This window comes from Watersipora subatra, chromosome 8, assembly GCF_963576615.1.
Source record: "Watersipora subatra chromosome 8, tzWatSuba1.1, whole genome shotgun sequence".
NCBI classification, from domain to species: domain Eukaryota; kingdom Metazoa; phylum Bryozoa; class Gymnolaemata; order Cheilostomatida; family Watersiporidae; genus Watersipora; species Watersipora subatra.
Window position 1 is genome coordinate 1,116,834 of NC_088715.1, and position 13,159 is coordinate 1,129,992.

Here is a 13,159-nt window from a genome sequence, read left to right on the forward strand (position 1 = left end):
CAAGCATTTCATTATCAGAGCATTTAAGCATTACCTATTTACAGAGATTTCATGTCATTGCTAATATTTATTTTTAAAGAGATGTTTACTTATTCACCATCCACAAGACTCACTTATCTCAGCTTATCAGGTACCCTGATCATCACAACTACATATAGCTACCGTATTTCTTGTGTAGCCTTCCTGTGACAATGTGTGCCGTTCCCTTCTCAGTTACTCGCTTATTCTGGCAGTTCTAGTGTCGTGCCAGATAGGTTAGTATTTGGCTCCAGTTTCAGCATCCCATTACTTACGTTAGAGAGGACTTAGTACATGTCTTGTCCAATAGAAAACAAGAGTAAAAAAGGTTTTGACTTTTTTAGAATTTTTCGCTCTGAAGAATCTTCCTGGTTTTAATTTTAAATTTTCACTTTGTGTATAAAAATATATTACCGTAAAACCTCTTACTGAACGCCATGGCGCTCTATTTTTCTACCCTTTTTTACAGTGGGGGTCAATTGGAGGCAGCATTCAAATACAGGCAGGGATGGTATTTTTTTAATGGTTCGTCAGAATTTGCGAATGATAATTTTAGCCCTATTACGGGCAAAGCGAAACCACTATTATGACTATTAAACATAATCGTATCGTTTACATTAATAACAATTTTTTTATTGTTGTTAGCGATTAATTATCAATAGAATTATGTTGGCCTTTTTTCTACTGATCACTTGATATTATGGGTTCATAAAGGTCAAAGAAAATCAAAGTGACAGTCAAATAGAGGTGGTATTCAAATGTAGGTAGCGTTCAGAGGTTTTACGGTATATCAGATTAGAATTGTTATAGGGAGAGTGTTATTTTAGGATATCAACATACTTTTATGTATTGCTAGTCAAAGCATCTAGATATGCTTTGACTAATGCTTAACATAATGATACCTCACTAATTTTTATCTCCTTTTTTAATATCTTCTGGTTCATCAATAGACATAGAGCCATACCTCAACATACCAGCTTCATGAGTTCTGGAACTTAGCTCCCATTTCAATTCTTATATCTCAAGACAATTTTCCTTATGTAATTAATAAATAGGAATTAATTTGTAGAAGTAGAAGGAACAAGTTTATCACTTTCACTCACAGCTAACTTTCTTTATCATTTTTATCCGAGGAGAAAGAATGAGTGATGCTGTTCTCGTAAGCATTGAAACTGTCTCGTATGCTAGTATCTCTAATTTGTCTCATATCTCAAGCCATGTATTGGCTCAGAATTCATCTCGTGTCTCAAATTTCTTACCAGTTGGAACGCTCTTTTGTCGAGGCATACAGTGTTTCTATTGTTCGTTTCACAAAGGAAGAGAGTGGATGTTCACACAAGATTAATATTGCTATCTAAGAATATATTTGTACTATAATATATTACTAAATAGATTACCAAAAATTCTGTCATCGCTCGCAGGTTTCACTGCTAATTTTTTAGCCTAGTTTATCAAGGAGTGTCAGATAACCTAATTTCTGTGGTGTTTGTCACAAAATGAAGAAGTGCAGGTCAGCAATATAGCAGCTCTATGAGATTTTTCTTACAAGCTATATTATGTGACAGACAATCTGGTGAATGCCAGCTGGTCACATTGGTTGAGTGCTCTCTTCATTTCCATTCACTGCTTTAAAATAGCTCAACTTGGGTGGTCTCTTCTTGTGTGGCAATAGCTAAAAACTGTCAGTTTGAGTTCAACAATAGAGGATAGTAGGTGGGCCTTGAGTGTGATACAGAGGGCTGGAGTTCAACTCTATGGTGAGACTCTCAGTAAGACAATAGTAACAAGTAATAATAGTACTTATCATAGTAATAATAGTATTTTATGTACTTTATAGCTATCAACTATAACTAGTAATTTATTGTTAATACTTTGTTTATAGCTCTGTTTCGCTTGTTTTCTAAACATATAAAAAAGTGCTATCACATGTTTTTGTTTCGTCCTGCATCAAACCTGTATTATTTATTAAAGAATTTATGTGTTTATATGGAATTTTTTATCTAAGGCGCATCATGGCGAGTAACAATCATGCTAAATCTTCCAGGACAGTTCCATCTTCTTTTACAATTTCAGGTCAACGGAATAAAAAGTTTGATATCATCAATTATTTTATTACTCTTCGATAACTATCTGAGGATTAGATACAACCAACTAAAGGTTGACAATGTACGCTCACTATACATGGGGATTATTCTGTACTTTGCTCGAATAAAACTATGTCATCTGTGGAGGAACTTTGGCTGAATTACAGATCAAGTTGACTTGGAGGGTATGTCAGAGGATATTTGGTTTATAATTTAGAATTGTTTACTACTAAAATTACTGTGAAACCTCAATTTGAATGGCATTGCATTCCATTTATTAACCCTTTTCCTATAGTGGCGGTCAAATAGATGGTGGTGTTGTATTTTACAAATAGCTCTGTGAATTTTTGAAGAAAAGTTTGACCCTTTTACAGGCAAAGCCAATGTTTTAACCTTTAATGTCATTAACCCTTTTGAAAGCAATAAATCTGCTAACTTGTCGAGGATCTTTAAACAACAAGCATGGGAAGCTGAGTAATATCTCTACCAGTTGATATCTATTGCTTGCAATTAACCCGCGATGATACGTATAGCATGTGATCCTGTTGTCTTGCAATTTGTTAGTGCTATATTTAACATTGGCTCATAAGGGTTCATTGCATTCATCGATATGTTTGCTACAGTTTGCAGTCAAAACTGATATTTACATGCAATAGAAGATGAGTTATGAGCGTTGATCCATTGCAAGCTGTGTTAGGATAATCGCAAGGATGCTATATTAAGTAATATGCTATAAATCTGGAACTTTACAATCTTTATAGTAATAATTTATCAGATGTTGCAAATGTATATATTCACAAACAAGTGACATAAACAAACCAACTTACTACCTGCAGAAACAAAAATTAAGATTTTTGAAACTGAATATTTGCTTGATAGCCTTGCCAATTGCGTTCTGATTGTTGCATTCGATAGATCAAACCTCTTCTGGCTATTCAATACTTCCATAATGTTTTCTGACCTCAACTCTTCTTCTGCGCTGCTGAACTAAATTATATTAGCTATCAAACAATTTTTTGAGCAGAGCAAAACACCTGCGTGTTGCATTTCCCACAAATTACAAACCTATAGCGGCATCGCTAAGCACAACTTTTAGACTAAAACTAGTTGCTCACATACCATCGTAAATATAAACCATTTTTACATACATCAAAGTATCAGACTGTGTCAAACAAAGGAATTACTATTAGTCTGATATTAGTTATTAATCATTTCTACGGTGTTGCTTTCAAAGTTAATTATAATTATTGTTCTTACTGGAACTGAGTCATTATTAGTACAATTTTGAGAATACTTTTCTACTGTTCACTTACTATTATGGGTTTGTAAAGTTAAAAGAATGTCAAAGTGATGTTCAAATGGAGGTAGCGTTCATTTAAAGATTTTACGGTAAGTTAAAATAAATTGAAAAGAATTTTTCTACTGCTTTTTGATTGCAGCTGCTAGTACCAAACTTTGTCTTTAGAAAAGTTGTCATAATGCTTGAATAGTGTTCACTTACTGCTAGCTTGCCTTGTCACATGATAAACTGACCAAAATTAAAATATATAATTTTATTCATTTAAGCCGGAGTACCTTATCACAGCTATGGCCACACTTCGCAATGGGCACACAAATCTTTATTTCAAGCAAAATTTGGTGCGTCTTTGAAAAGTGTAACAAATTTCCAAGCATCCTTGATCTCAATGCTGTTTATTATCTGCCCTTAAACTAAGTGTTTGGTATTTGGGAATTTATCTGAAAAGCACCTGCCTTAATTACTCTAGGACACTTATATTTTGCTAGTGTTTATTTCGTGAGTAGCATACAGATTAAAGTTTTGCTGCAACATAATTTCGCAGCTCTGATGAGTGCGAAAATATAATGATGTGAAAATAAATGCAGTGGAACAAACATAATTATATTCCTCAGGTTCGGTTTGCCAGTAAGAAAAAATTTTCATTTGGGGACTAGTTTGTAATTGTGAATCGCAGGTAGAATTGTATGGCCGAGATCAATAATGCAATGTGATCGCTTGCTGCCATTTGTTTCTTGGACTATTGTAGAATGGAATTTAATCATGCTGAAAATCTTAACGTTTTTGTCACAATTTAGCTTTGTTTTTATATTAACGTATTTTAATTTTAACGATTAGCGGTGTTATGTATAGATATTAACTTTAACGTTTCTTCAAACACTCAACTGCTGCTAATAACTGCGGAACATCTTTATTACAGTAATTACAAGTTGTGTATACAAATACATACATGGTACAGCTGCTAGTAATATTACAGCTACAGATACTAGCACAGTGTGTAGTTATTATGACTTCTTCTCTTCGTTTTTCATTAGTGTTACTTATCAGAGTTAACTCTTTCTCTATTGCCTCATCTTCTGAATCATTACAAGTTATTGAAGAGGTGTCAGTGGTAAATCCAAACCGTTCCAGAGCCATGCTGCTTGTGTAGCACTGTGAGTGTCAGTGTGTCTTATTTTCTTTCAACACGCGGTGCTCACTGCATTGATTGATGTCCCCCAACAAACGATAATGCTACTAATGCATGTGCATTGACATCAAATTCCTATCATGATAAATCATTCTTAATGAGAAAATAATTATAATTAATTGCAAGATAATAACGTAATAAATTTGGATAGTCAAATTATTTTGTTGGTTTATATTTTAACGATGCTATAGTGGTCGTTTTTAAATAAATGTCGTTTTAAAATTCCATTCTACAGTATCAATGAACAAAGCTATTTAGTTTCGCTTTTTCGCTCGTTTGTTATGATAGTTTAGTTTCGCATATGAAATTTTTGAGAGAGGATGACACCGTGAAAACGCGAAAGTTCGATGAGGTGAATACATAAGTTTCCTAGGGTAGTAGACCTTGACTAGCACCTGCCACTAGCTATATTAATATGTATGACATTGGCTAGCAAGTGTCTATAAGTTATGCATTGTTGTTGCTAGCTGAATGTGAGTGGCTGATATGCTGGGATATTTAACATACCTGTACTTATTTGAGTCTTTAAATATTTTCATTAACCATTTACTGTTTGTGATTGATTATTACTAAAATGTAATATAAAACATTGTACTTAGTACCTACATGTTAATCAAAGACGGATATTTATCTTGAATATATTTAATTGTAGCAACACAAATTGTATAAAGGTGTATTTTATGAAGAAAATTACTATTCATCACATTACTGCCAGTGGTCACAATGTGAGTATTTATGAATATCAATGAGGCTATTCTGTTACTAGTAAAAGTAACATAATATGGTATGTTTTTTATATGAAGTTAACCCTTTCAGCCCTAATTATTTTCCAGTTGAGTGCCCCCTGGCCTAATTAATTTTTCACACTCAATATTTAATAAAATGAGGTGTGTTAGATTGAGCATAAATAAAGCTGGGTTCAAGATAAATGAAAATAGTTTTTTGTAACTTGTTGGTAACATTCTTAGCTACATTTTGATACTAATATATACACATTAGGTTATTCTATATATGATGTTATTGATAAGATTCAAATCGATACATTTTTTGGAAATCGAAAAGTCTAAGTTTGGCTGCTACTAGCAGTCAGCTTTTTGGTTCAGTAACATATTAGGATGACAAGAAAAGGTGTTATCATCAAGTTGCAAAAAACAATTTGGAGTTCTAACCAATAGAACTGAAATTATGAGCCTATACGTAATATTACGGCATAATGTAGTTTCCGTTCAATCAATTGGTATATAAGGTCTATATATCATATTTACATTCTATAAAGACATTTATTGCAGTTATAATAATAAACACGAGATGCAAACAACTGGAGTACAAAACTAATATAATGTATTGTTTTTATCAACTAAACTTGTGAAAAGATTTGTCAAATAAATTTTTTTTCTTCGAAAAATTTAAAAGTTATAACAATTAAGTAATTTTGACGTTGTGCAATTGAAACCCACTTTGTGCTACTAATAAACGGTCATAGTGTTGTTGTAGATCACTGTTACTGCTAAATTCTTCACCTGAACTAATTATTACGTTAGATTGTAAGATTTAGCCGTTGTCTTTCGGCAAACGCATTCAATATGGCGACCTCCAGAGTTGAAGTTTGAAATCTATCACAGGATTTGCCTAGTAAAATGCTTTTATCCAACCACATTTCTGGTATCAAAACAATCCTCAGACTGTTATCTTTCGAAATAAAGCTATAAAAAAACGATAAACACAAAAGGAGTATCAATAAAGTTACTCAGAAAGTGTCCCGAAAGTGTTGGCTTCAGGCCCAAGTGTGAACAACTTCTCCCGAAATAGTTGGCATCAGGGGTGAGAGGGTTAAGCAGATAAACTTACTTTAAATACTAAACAGAAAGTGAAACCAGCCAATTACAAGGCTGTAGAACCAGCCAATCATGCAGCTGCAGTAACAATTAGCTCTTGTTCCTTTATTCAATACCTTATAAATTCATCATGAATCACTGTTTGAGTAACTCTTTTTCAGCTCAGTCAATCAGGAGACAGATAACATTATTATAACCAGCTACAAGCTATAAAGAAGCCTGTAGTAGTCAGAGCAGGTTACAAACAGAATAGCAACAGGTAAGTATAACTTATATATTATATTAGCATATGTTGATATTGTACTTACTGGGAATAATAGAGTAGATGAGGAGAGACACTGAGTCACTGTGATTATAATATAACTCTGACCTCCTGAGACTATCACTCTCTACCCTGAGGAGACTCATAGAGTCTGTCATGTAGTGAGGTTAAGTTAAGGTCAGGAGGCTCTGGTCTCATTCCTCAGTCATATTCAGACCAGCAAATACTTCCTACTGCAGATATTACATGTTTCTCAGCTCTGCCAGAGTCTGACATCCCTGGACTTACCTTTAATACTCTGTAAACAGTGTCGTATAGTTTCACAGAATCCCGCGACCAACAGAAGCATATACGGGAGCTCGCTCGATTCCAAACAGACAGGCCACGCCTACTATTTTTATATAAGTTATAATGGAGAGGACGCAACATTAATCAACAAAAACTACTCCCATTGGCAGTCGCTTTTAAATTGATTGTTGTATCATGAACCATTTGAAAGAAAACAAAATTTCCTACAAAAAGCTGCTAATAACGTTTTTGTAAAAACGTAAAGTAAATGCAAAAAAGTGTGGTATAGAGAGCGAGGTATGAATATTCCATTAGAGATCAGTATGTCGATCGGGTTTGTTTGGAATCAAGCGTTTTTTGTTTCTGGCTTTTGATCAGGGACTCTGTGAAACTATACGGCTCTGTCTGTAAATATCCAGGGTTCAGCTGCAGCCACTCTGTTATGGTTGGCAGCTTTCCAACTCTGCAGTTGAGTCACATTTTGTACTCATTTCTCTATCATATTTTACTGTATGCAGCAGCTAATAGAGTGCAGTACATATGTTACAGTTGAACATGGAAGGGCTGCTGAAGAAGTACGTTAGAGAGAGAAAGATAGAGATTAGTGCTTTGAGGGCAGCCTTAGAGAGAGTCCAACCAGCTAAGCTGCTGAGGTTACTGATTACTATCAAGCATGACACATATACAGCTGTTATGGTGTCTGCAGCAGCCCACACAGAAATCTGTCGGCTGCTTCTCTCACCAATCAGAAGAACAGCAGACGAGTTGCTCTGGATGAAGAAGGATGGACAGTACTACACCTTGCTGTAGAGAGTGGAGACAATAGTGAGTGTGTAGAGTTACTGATAGACACAGTGAGTGATGAGAGGAAGTACGAGTTTGTATCTGAGAAGAATGAATATGGTAACACAGCTATAGCACTGGCTGCATGGTGGGGAAGGAGCAAGTGTATAGAGTCTCTCCTCTACAACTTCTCCTCACTACAGAGAGACTCCCTATTAAACATACAGAATAACAACCTCTACACTCCACTACACCGTGCAGCATGCAGAGGAGAGACAACTGCTCTGAAGGTCATGTTAGGATCCGTGTCTCTAGTGACTGTCTCTTCGCTCCTCAACATAAAGAATAAATACAAAAGGACTCCATTGGAGGATGCTGAGTTTAGGGGAAAGAAGGAATCATCAGAGCTGTTAAAGAGATGGAAGAAGCAGCCAGTAGTAGAAGGTAGGATTATTATAAAGTGTGATACCAGCTACTCACTTGAACTGTTCTACTGCTAAACTCTTCAGTCTCAGCAACTTTCTACTGAAAATCTAAACTGCATGCTAGTAATTCATTCATTGTATACATTTACTGTTGAACCCTGGGACATGCCCTGGATAATTACATCTCTATTTTCTTGTAAACTCACTGAGTCTTGTATAGACAGAGTGCTGCTTGTCTCCAGCCTCCAGCTGAACAGTTTATATTCTGAGTATTTAAATTAATATTAATATTCAAAACTGGTGGGATTGAAGTGATGTTAGCAGATCTTTAAATATCAACTCCTTGTGGCAGACTCAGTAGCTTGACTCTCGTGTTCCACACTATTCTGTCTGTTAATATTTCTGTATTTTGAAATGTCTGAGATGTGAAGAATTTAACACAATAGTAATGATACTATGATTATTGTATGTAGTGGTAGACTAGTGAGTCATTCCTTCAAGCTGAGGTTAGAGGTTAAACATTACACTCCTTTTTATGAATAGCTAATCATCTATGCAGCAGTTTTTGATGGAAAGTAGAAAGTATTACAACCATATTTTACACTGCTGTAGATTATCCACAGTATTTTAATTGTTCCTAACATAACATGACTCTATCCTTTATCATGTTTAGTAGTAGACTGAATGACAGAATAAAGTAAATATTGTACCAGCCTCTTGCTTTAATATTCAGACTTTAAATCTATAACAATACTAATCTTTGATATAAAGATTAAAATTAGGTTAACTTTTTCTTATTTTACTAACTCTAAGACAATGTGTGCTTTCATTTTCTATGGCAGATGCTAACAGGACCAGCTACTATGGTGCTGCGTTCTGTTAGAGTTTCATATTTACTGGAGCTGCTTAGAGAATTCCTTATCAAACAGCAAGATTAATTTTACCAGAGGCTTGACACCTTAAGACTGGTAGACGTGAAATGAGCTTCATTTTCTTCTTAGATTTTATTCGATCTACACTTATCTTTAATATTTTATCTTAATATTAGTAGCAGCTCGACCGCTACTACTATTGCAACTCTCGTCTCTTAAAACAAGTGGCAAGCTTTAGCAACCTGCCTGCCAGCCTTCTGCCTGCTTACCAGCCACATCTGCTGGCACTTGCTTTTTCTGTGTCTATCTTACCGTGTCCACCGCTTGCTTGACCGTGCTTGTCTGCCACCCAGTTTGCCTGCCCGATTAGCAGAGTCAATCACATCATTTGAGTCGCTGCCGAGCTGACAACGATTTCTCGCTTTTGTCTCCTAGTAGACAATGGTTATATGTTCTGGTCATTAAATAGACGAATTGATTGCCTCACGTGTTTTTGTGGCGAGTGTTTGATTTTATCGCACTAATATGGAGTCTGTCTGCCAACCGCCGCCCGTGTCAGTCAGCCTGCATAAATATATGTCGGCCATATAGCCGGGCTCATCAAGACAATTCTTTATGCTTGCAGCTTGAGTCTGAATTCTGCTGAGCATATCTGTCAGGCCAGCCTTCCTCTGCTCGCAGGCTCCTGCCTCTGCGCCTGCCTGCCTGCCTCTGCACCCCTCTTTCTATACACCCCTTTGCTTCTACACCCCTCCGCTTTTACACTTCTAGAATCGCCTGTGTTTCTACGGCTCTATGTACTATCCACATGTTCTTTTTTATTATATTGTAGCATTGGAAGACGCTAAGCAACAGATAAAAACACTGCAAGAGAGATATGACCAGCAACTTTCCGCTCTACGGAGAGATAGCGAGCAAAAAGTCTCTGCTCTACAGGAAAAAACTGAGCGGCAGGCAGAAGGTAACTTCCTATGCTAGTATTTCACCAGTTTATTGTTAGTACAGTATTAAAGGAGAGAAGTCAGTTGGTTCTGTAATTAAAAATACAGATCAGAGTCAGAGTAGACAGATCTATTTACATCCAAGCACAAATATAAGCAGTAACAGTGTGGCACATGTAACAGAAGGTTTTTCATGCTCACTTTTGTAGCATTGGTTCAAGCTACACAGCAAGTAACCATACTACAGAAAGACAGTGTAACCTATACATTACCTACTAGTATATATTATACTAGCTGTTGTATCGCTCTGATGATCTGATTCTATAAGGCTGTTGTTGATCAATCGTGGCTCACTCCTGGTAACTTTATGTAGATATGTTGATGCTGCTTGAGTTATATACTGACTGAGTTTTTACACTGACTTTAGCATGTTCATAGAGATTCGTCATTGATATCTCCCAGCTCATCAGTAAAAGTAACCCTTGTTTATATATTAATTATAATGGGAAATATCTGTTTATTCAGAATCGTCTGCTACTCAGAGGAGGCTGGAACAATTTACTGCGTACCTACAAACTCCAGGTGATACAAAATTGACAGGCAATCAATGTCACCACCCAGATAGTTAATAGTGTGGCAGCCGAGACTGACAATCTACCCAGACAAACACTAAAGATGCCGAGTGACCTACGTTTTAGCCCAACCAGCCAATGAGCTATGACAAGAGAAATGACCAGCCAGCCCTCAAACCAAAGGGCAGGCTTATAGTAAATAAGGACACGCGCGCGCCCCACTAGACACGCATTGTCAAAGTGATCACATGATGTTGTTCTTTATATTGTAATACATCCTGCTTGCATTTTATTATTTTTGATTAAATATACTTATTCTTTCAACCTTGTCTCTTCATCCATATGCAATGCACCGTTAGAAATTCTTAAACAACCACAATATATAACTCAATCTCTTCTTTTAAAATTCATAACTTTGCTATATGAAGCAGCAATGGAGTCACTTTGATGAACATGACTAATAGTTCCTAATAGGGTAAAATTAGAGGTATTACAACAGCTGTTAGTTACTCCAGTTATATAAAGTCTGGCTCCTTATCAAACTAAAGAAAACTTGAAATAAATAAACGTTATTTCATTAAAAAACCTCCAGATTAAAATTGACCGTTTTTTGTAAATTACATATTCCTGACTGCTGTCACGCCTTTTAGGTTGGTTAAAGCTGCTCCTTCCTGCCGCTATGATAAGGTGGAATTATTGACACAAATGGCTCAGATTAAATGTATTATTCTCATGATCTCTTGGTAATACTCAGCATTCTGGTTGTTGCAATGCTACGATGAGACAATTATTGTTGTGAATTGTATAGGGGTAACCCTGGCACCGTTGGCCAAAATTCACTTATTCCACCATAGCTGGTGCGATTAGTAATTACAACTTTCTGAAATTTGGACATGCAACTAAGATATATTTTATGTATTAAAACATATATTTTGAAAAACCTAATGCTGCTTTTGTCTCTGTAAAAACGGATTACAATAATACCTGGCAAATGGCCAAAGCTGCCCCCCCCCCTCCCCCCCCCCCGCCCCTTTAATTTAGACTGGGTGGTACAGAAAGATATTAATTACATAAACAATGTACATATGCTCTGTTTACCGCTCCTGACAGCTGTACTCTTCGCATATACTAGGATGGTATTTGTATAACCAAAGACAATTATCAGCAAATAATATTAGATAATAAAAATCTCTATTGCCTTGGCTGATGGTTGATTTGCCAGCTAAGAGAAATTAACTGCCTAAAAATCATTTTACTCTTTTCATCACTATAAGTGTACAATATTATTGACACTTATAGTGATTTCATTTGCTAGATTTCTATTGATCTATTCTACAAGTATACATTAACAATGCAGCTGTTATAGCTGAATAGGCTGGCTAGGATAAGAGAAATCCAAAATAAGACTGACAACAAGTGGTCGCTGGGCGGAGTTGCTATTTATAGTCAAGAGAGACAGAGGCATTGTCCCTGACATACTGATCAATGACAGATGCAGTCCTCAACTTCCTTGTATGAATAAATCAGTTGCTCAGGTCAACACTTAACTACTCATGTTTTGCGTATCACTTATGGAGAGCTCCAACACCCTCCACACATCACCGAGGCAGTACTTTGATCAATAGATATACAACTGTCATTATTTTAACTCTGTTAATCCCCAGAGTAGTGTTATGATTGTATTTCTATATGACTTGTACTCATGGTGTAGCAAATCGTGTAATCTAAAATGTCAATACATGTTTATCATAAAAGCCCACTGCCACCTCAAACACAGCTATTCACGAACTCTATTATACAGCCACATAGGGTAAACTACTATAAATAAAAATGACCCACAATTCAATTTCATTTGTTAAATAATGACTATCATTAATCTTGCTTGGCCTTTTAAGAAGTCAATTACCTAAAGTATTTGCTGTTTTAAGCCAGAACTTTACCACTAATATTTTATTCTATAAAATATTTTTAATCACATAAGCTTATAGCTGATTGGTCAACAATGATGAAGTAGATGCCCAATTAATCATTTTTTCTATGTTCGTTAATTTAAGCTTATTTCACTATGATTTATGTTGATCTAGTTTACAAGTATACAGTTTACAAGTAGCCTATCTAGTTTAGCTTTAAACCATAACTGCCACGAACAACTTTTATCGTATTTACTGGGTAAATCAGACATGCTGATTCCGATTTTGTAATCAAAATAAAGATTAGGCCACTAACTTTCAGAGTAAAAAAGGATTTTTTATAGCGTTTTAATATCGGTCTCGAAAACAACACGAGCGGCATAACAAGCTTCGCCCATAAATACTTGACGTAACCTAGCTTTTTAGGAACAGAAGTTACGTAGAGATGTTTAGACCGATTTAGAATAATAGAGACGGGTGTTTTAAAATCTATTAATATCTAAATCCATTTTTAAAAATAATATCAGTCTTTTCTGAAAGGTAGATAAGCTATTTAGCATTGCATATTTAAAAAGCGCGATAACAACGCTAGCTCATGATAAAACCGCGCTTTTTGAGCTCATTTTTCTCGGCGTCCAGCCCATTTAAACGTCATGTAACAAGCTGCGAGCAGTTTTAAATAG

At 35.6% G+C, this 13,159-nt stretch overlaps 1 protein-coding gene across 1 annotated transcript in view; it reads left to right on the forward strand.

The window, feature by feature from the left end:
* Positions 1-10,780, forward strand: part of LOC137401912 (nestin-like) — a 1,051,237-nt gene extending 1,040,457 nt beyond the window's left edge. Inside the window, exon 10 of the mRNA XM_068088387.1 lies at positions 10,520-10,780. Coding sequence (XP_067944488.1) covers positions 10,520-10,623 — 104 coding nt within the window. The 3' untranslated portion in view covers positions 10,624-10,780. The remainder of the gene's footprint in view (positions 1-10,519) is intronic.
* Positions 10,781-13,159: the final 2,379 nt, after the last annotated feature.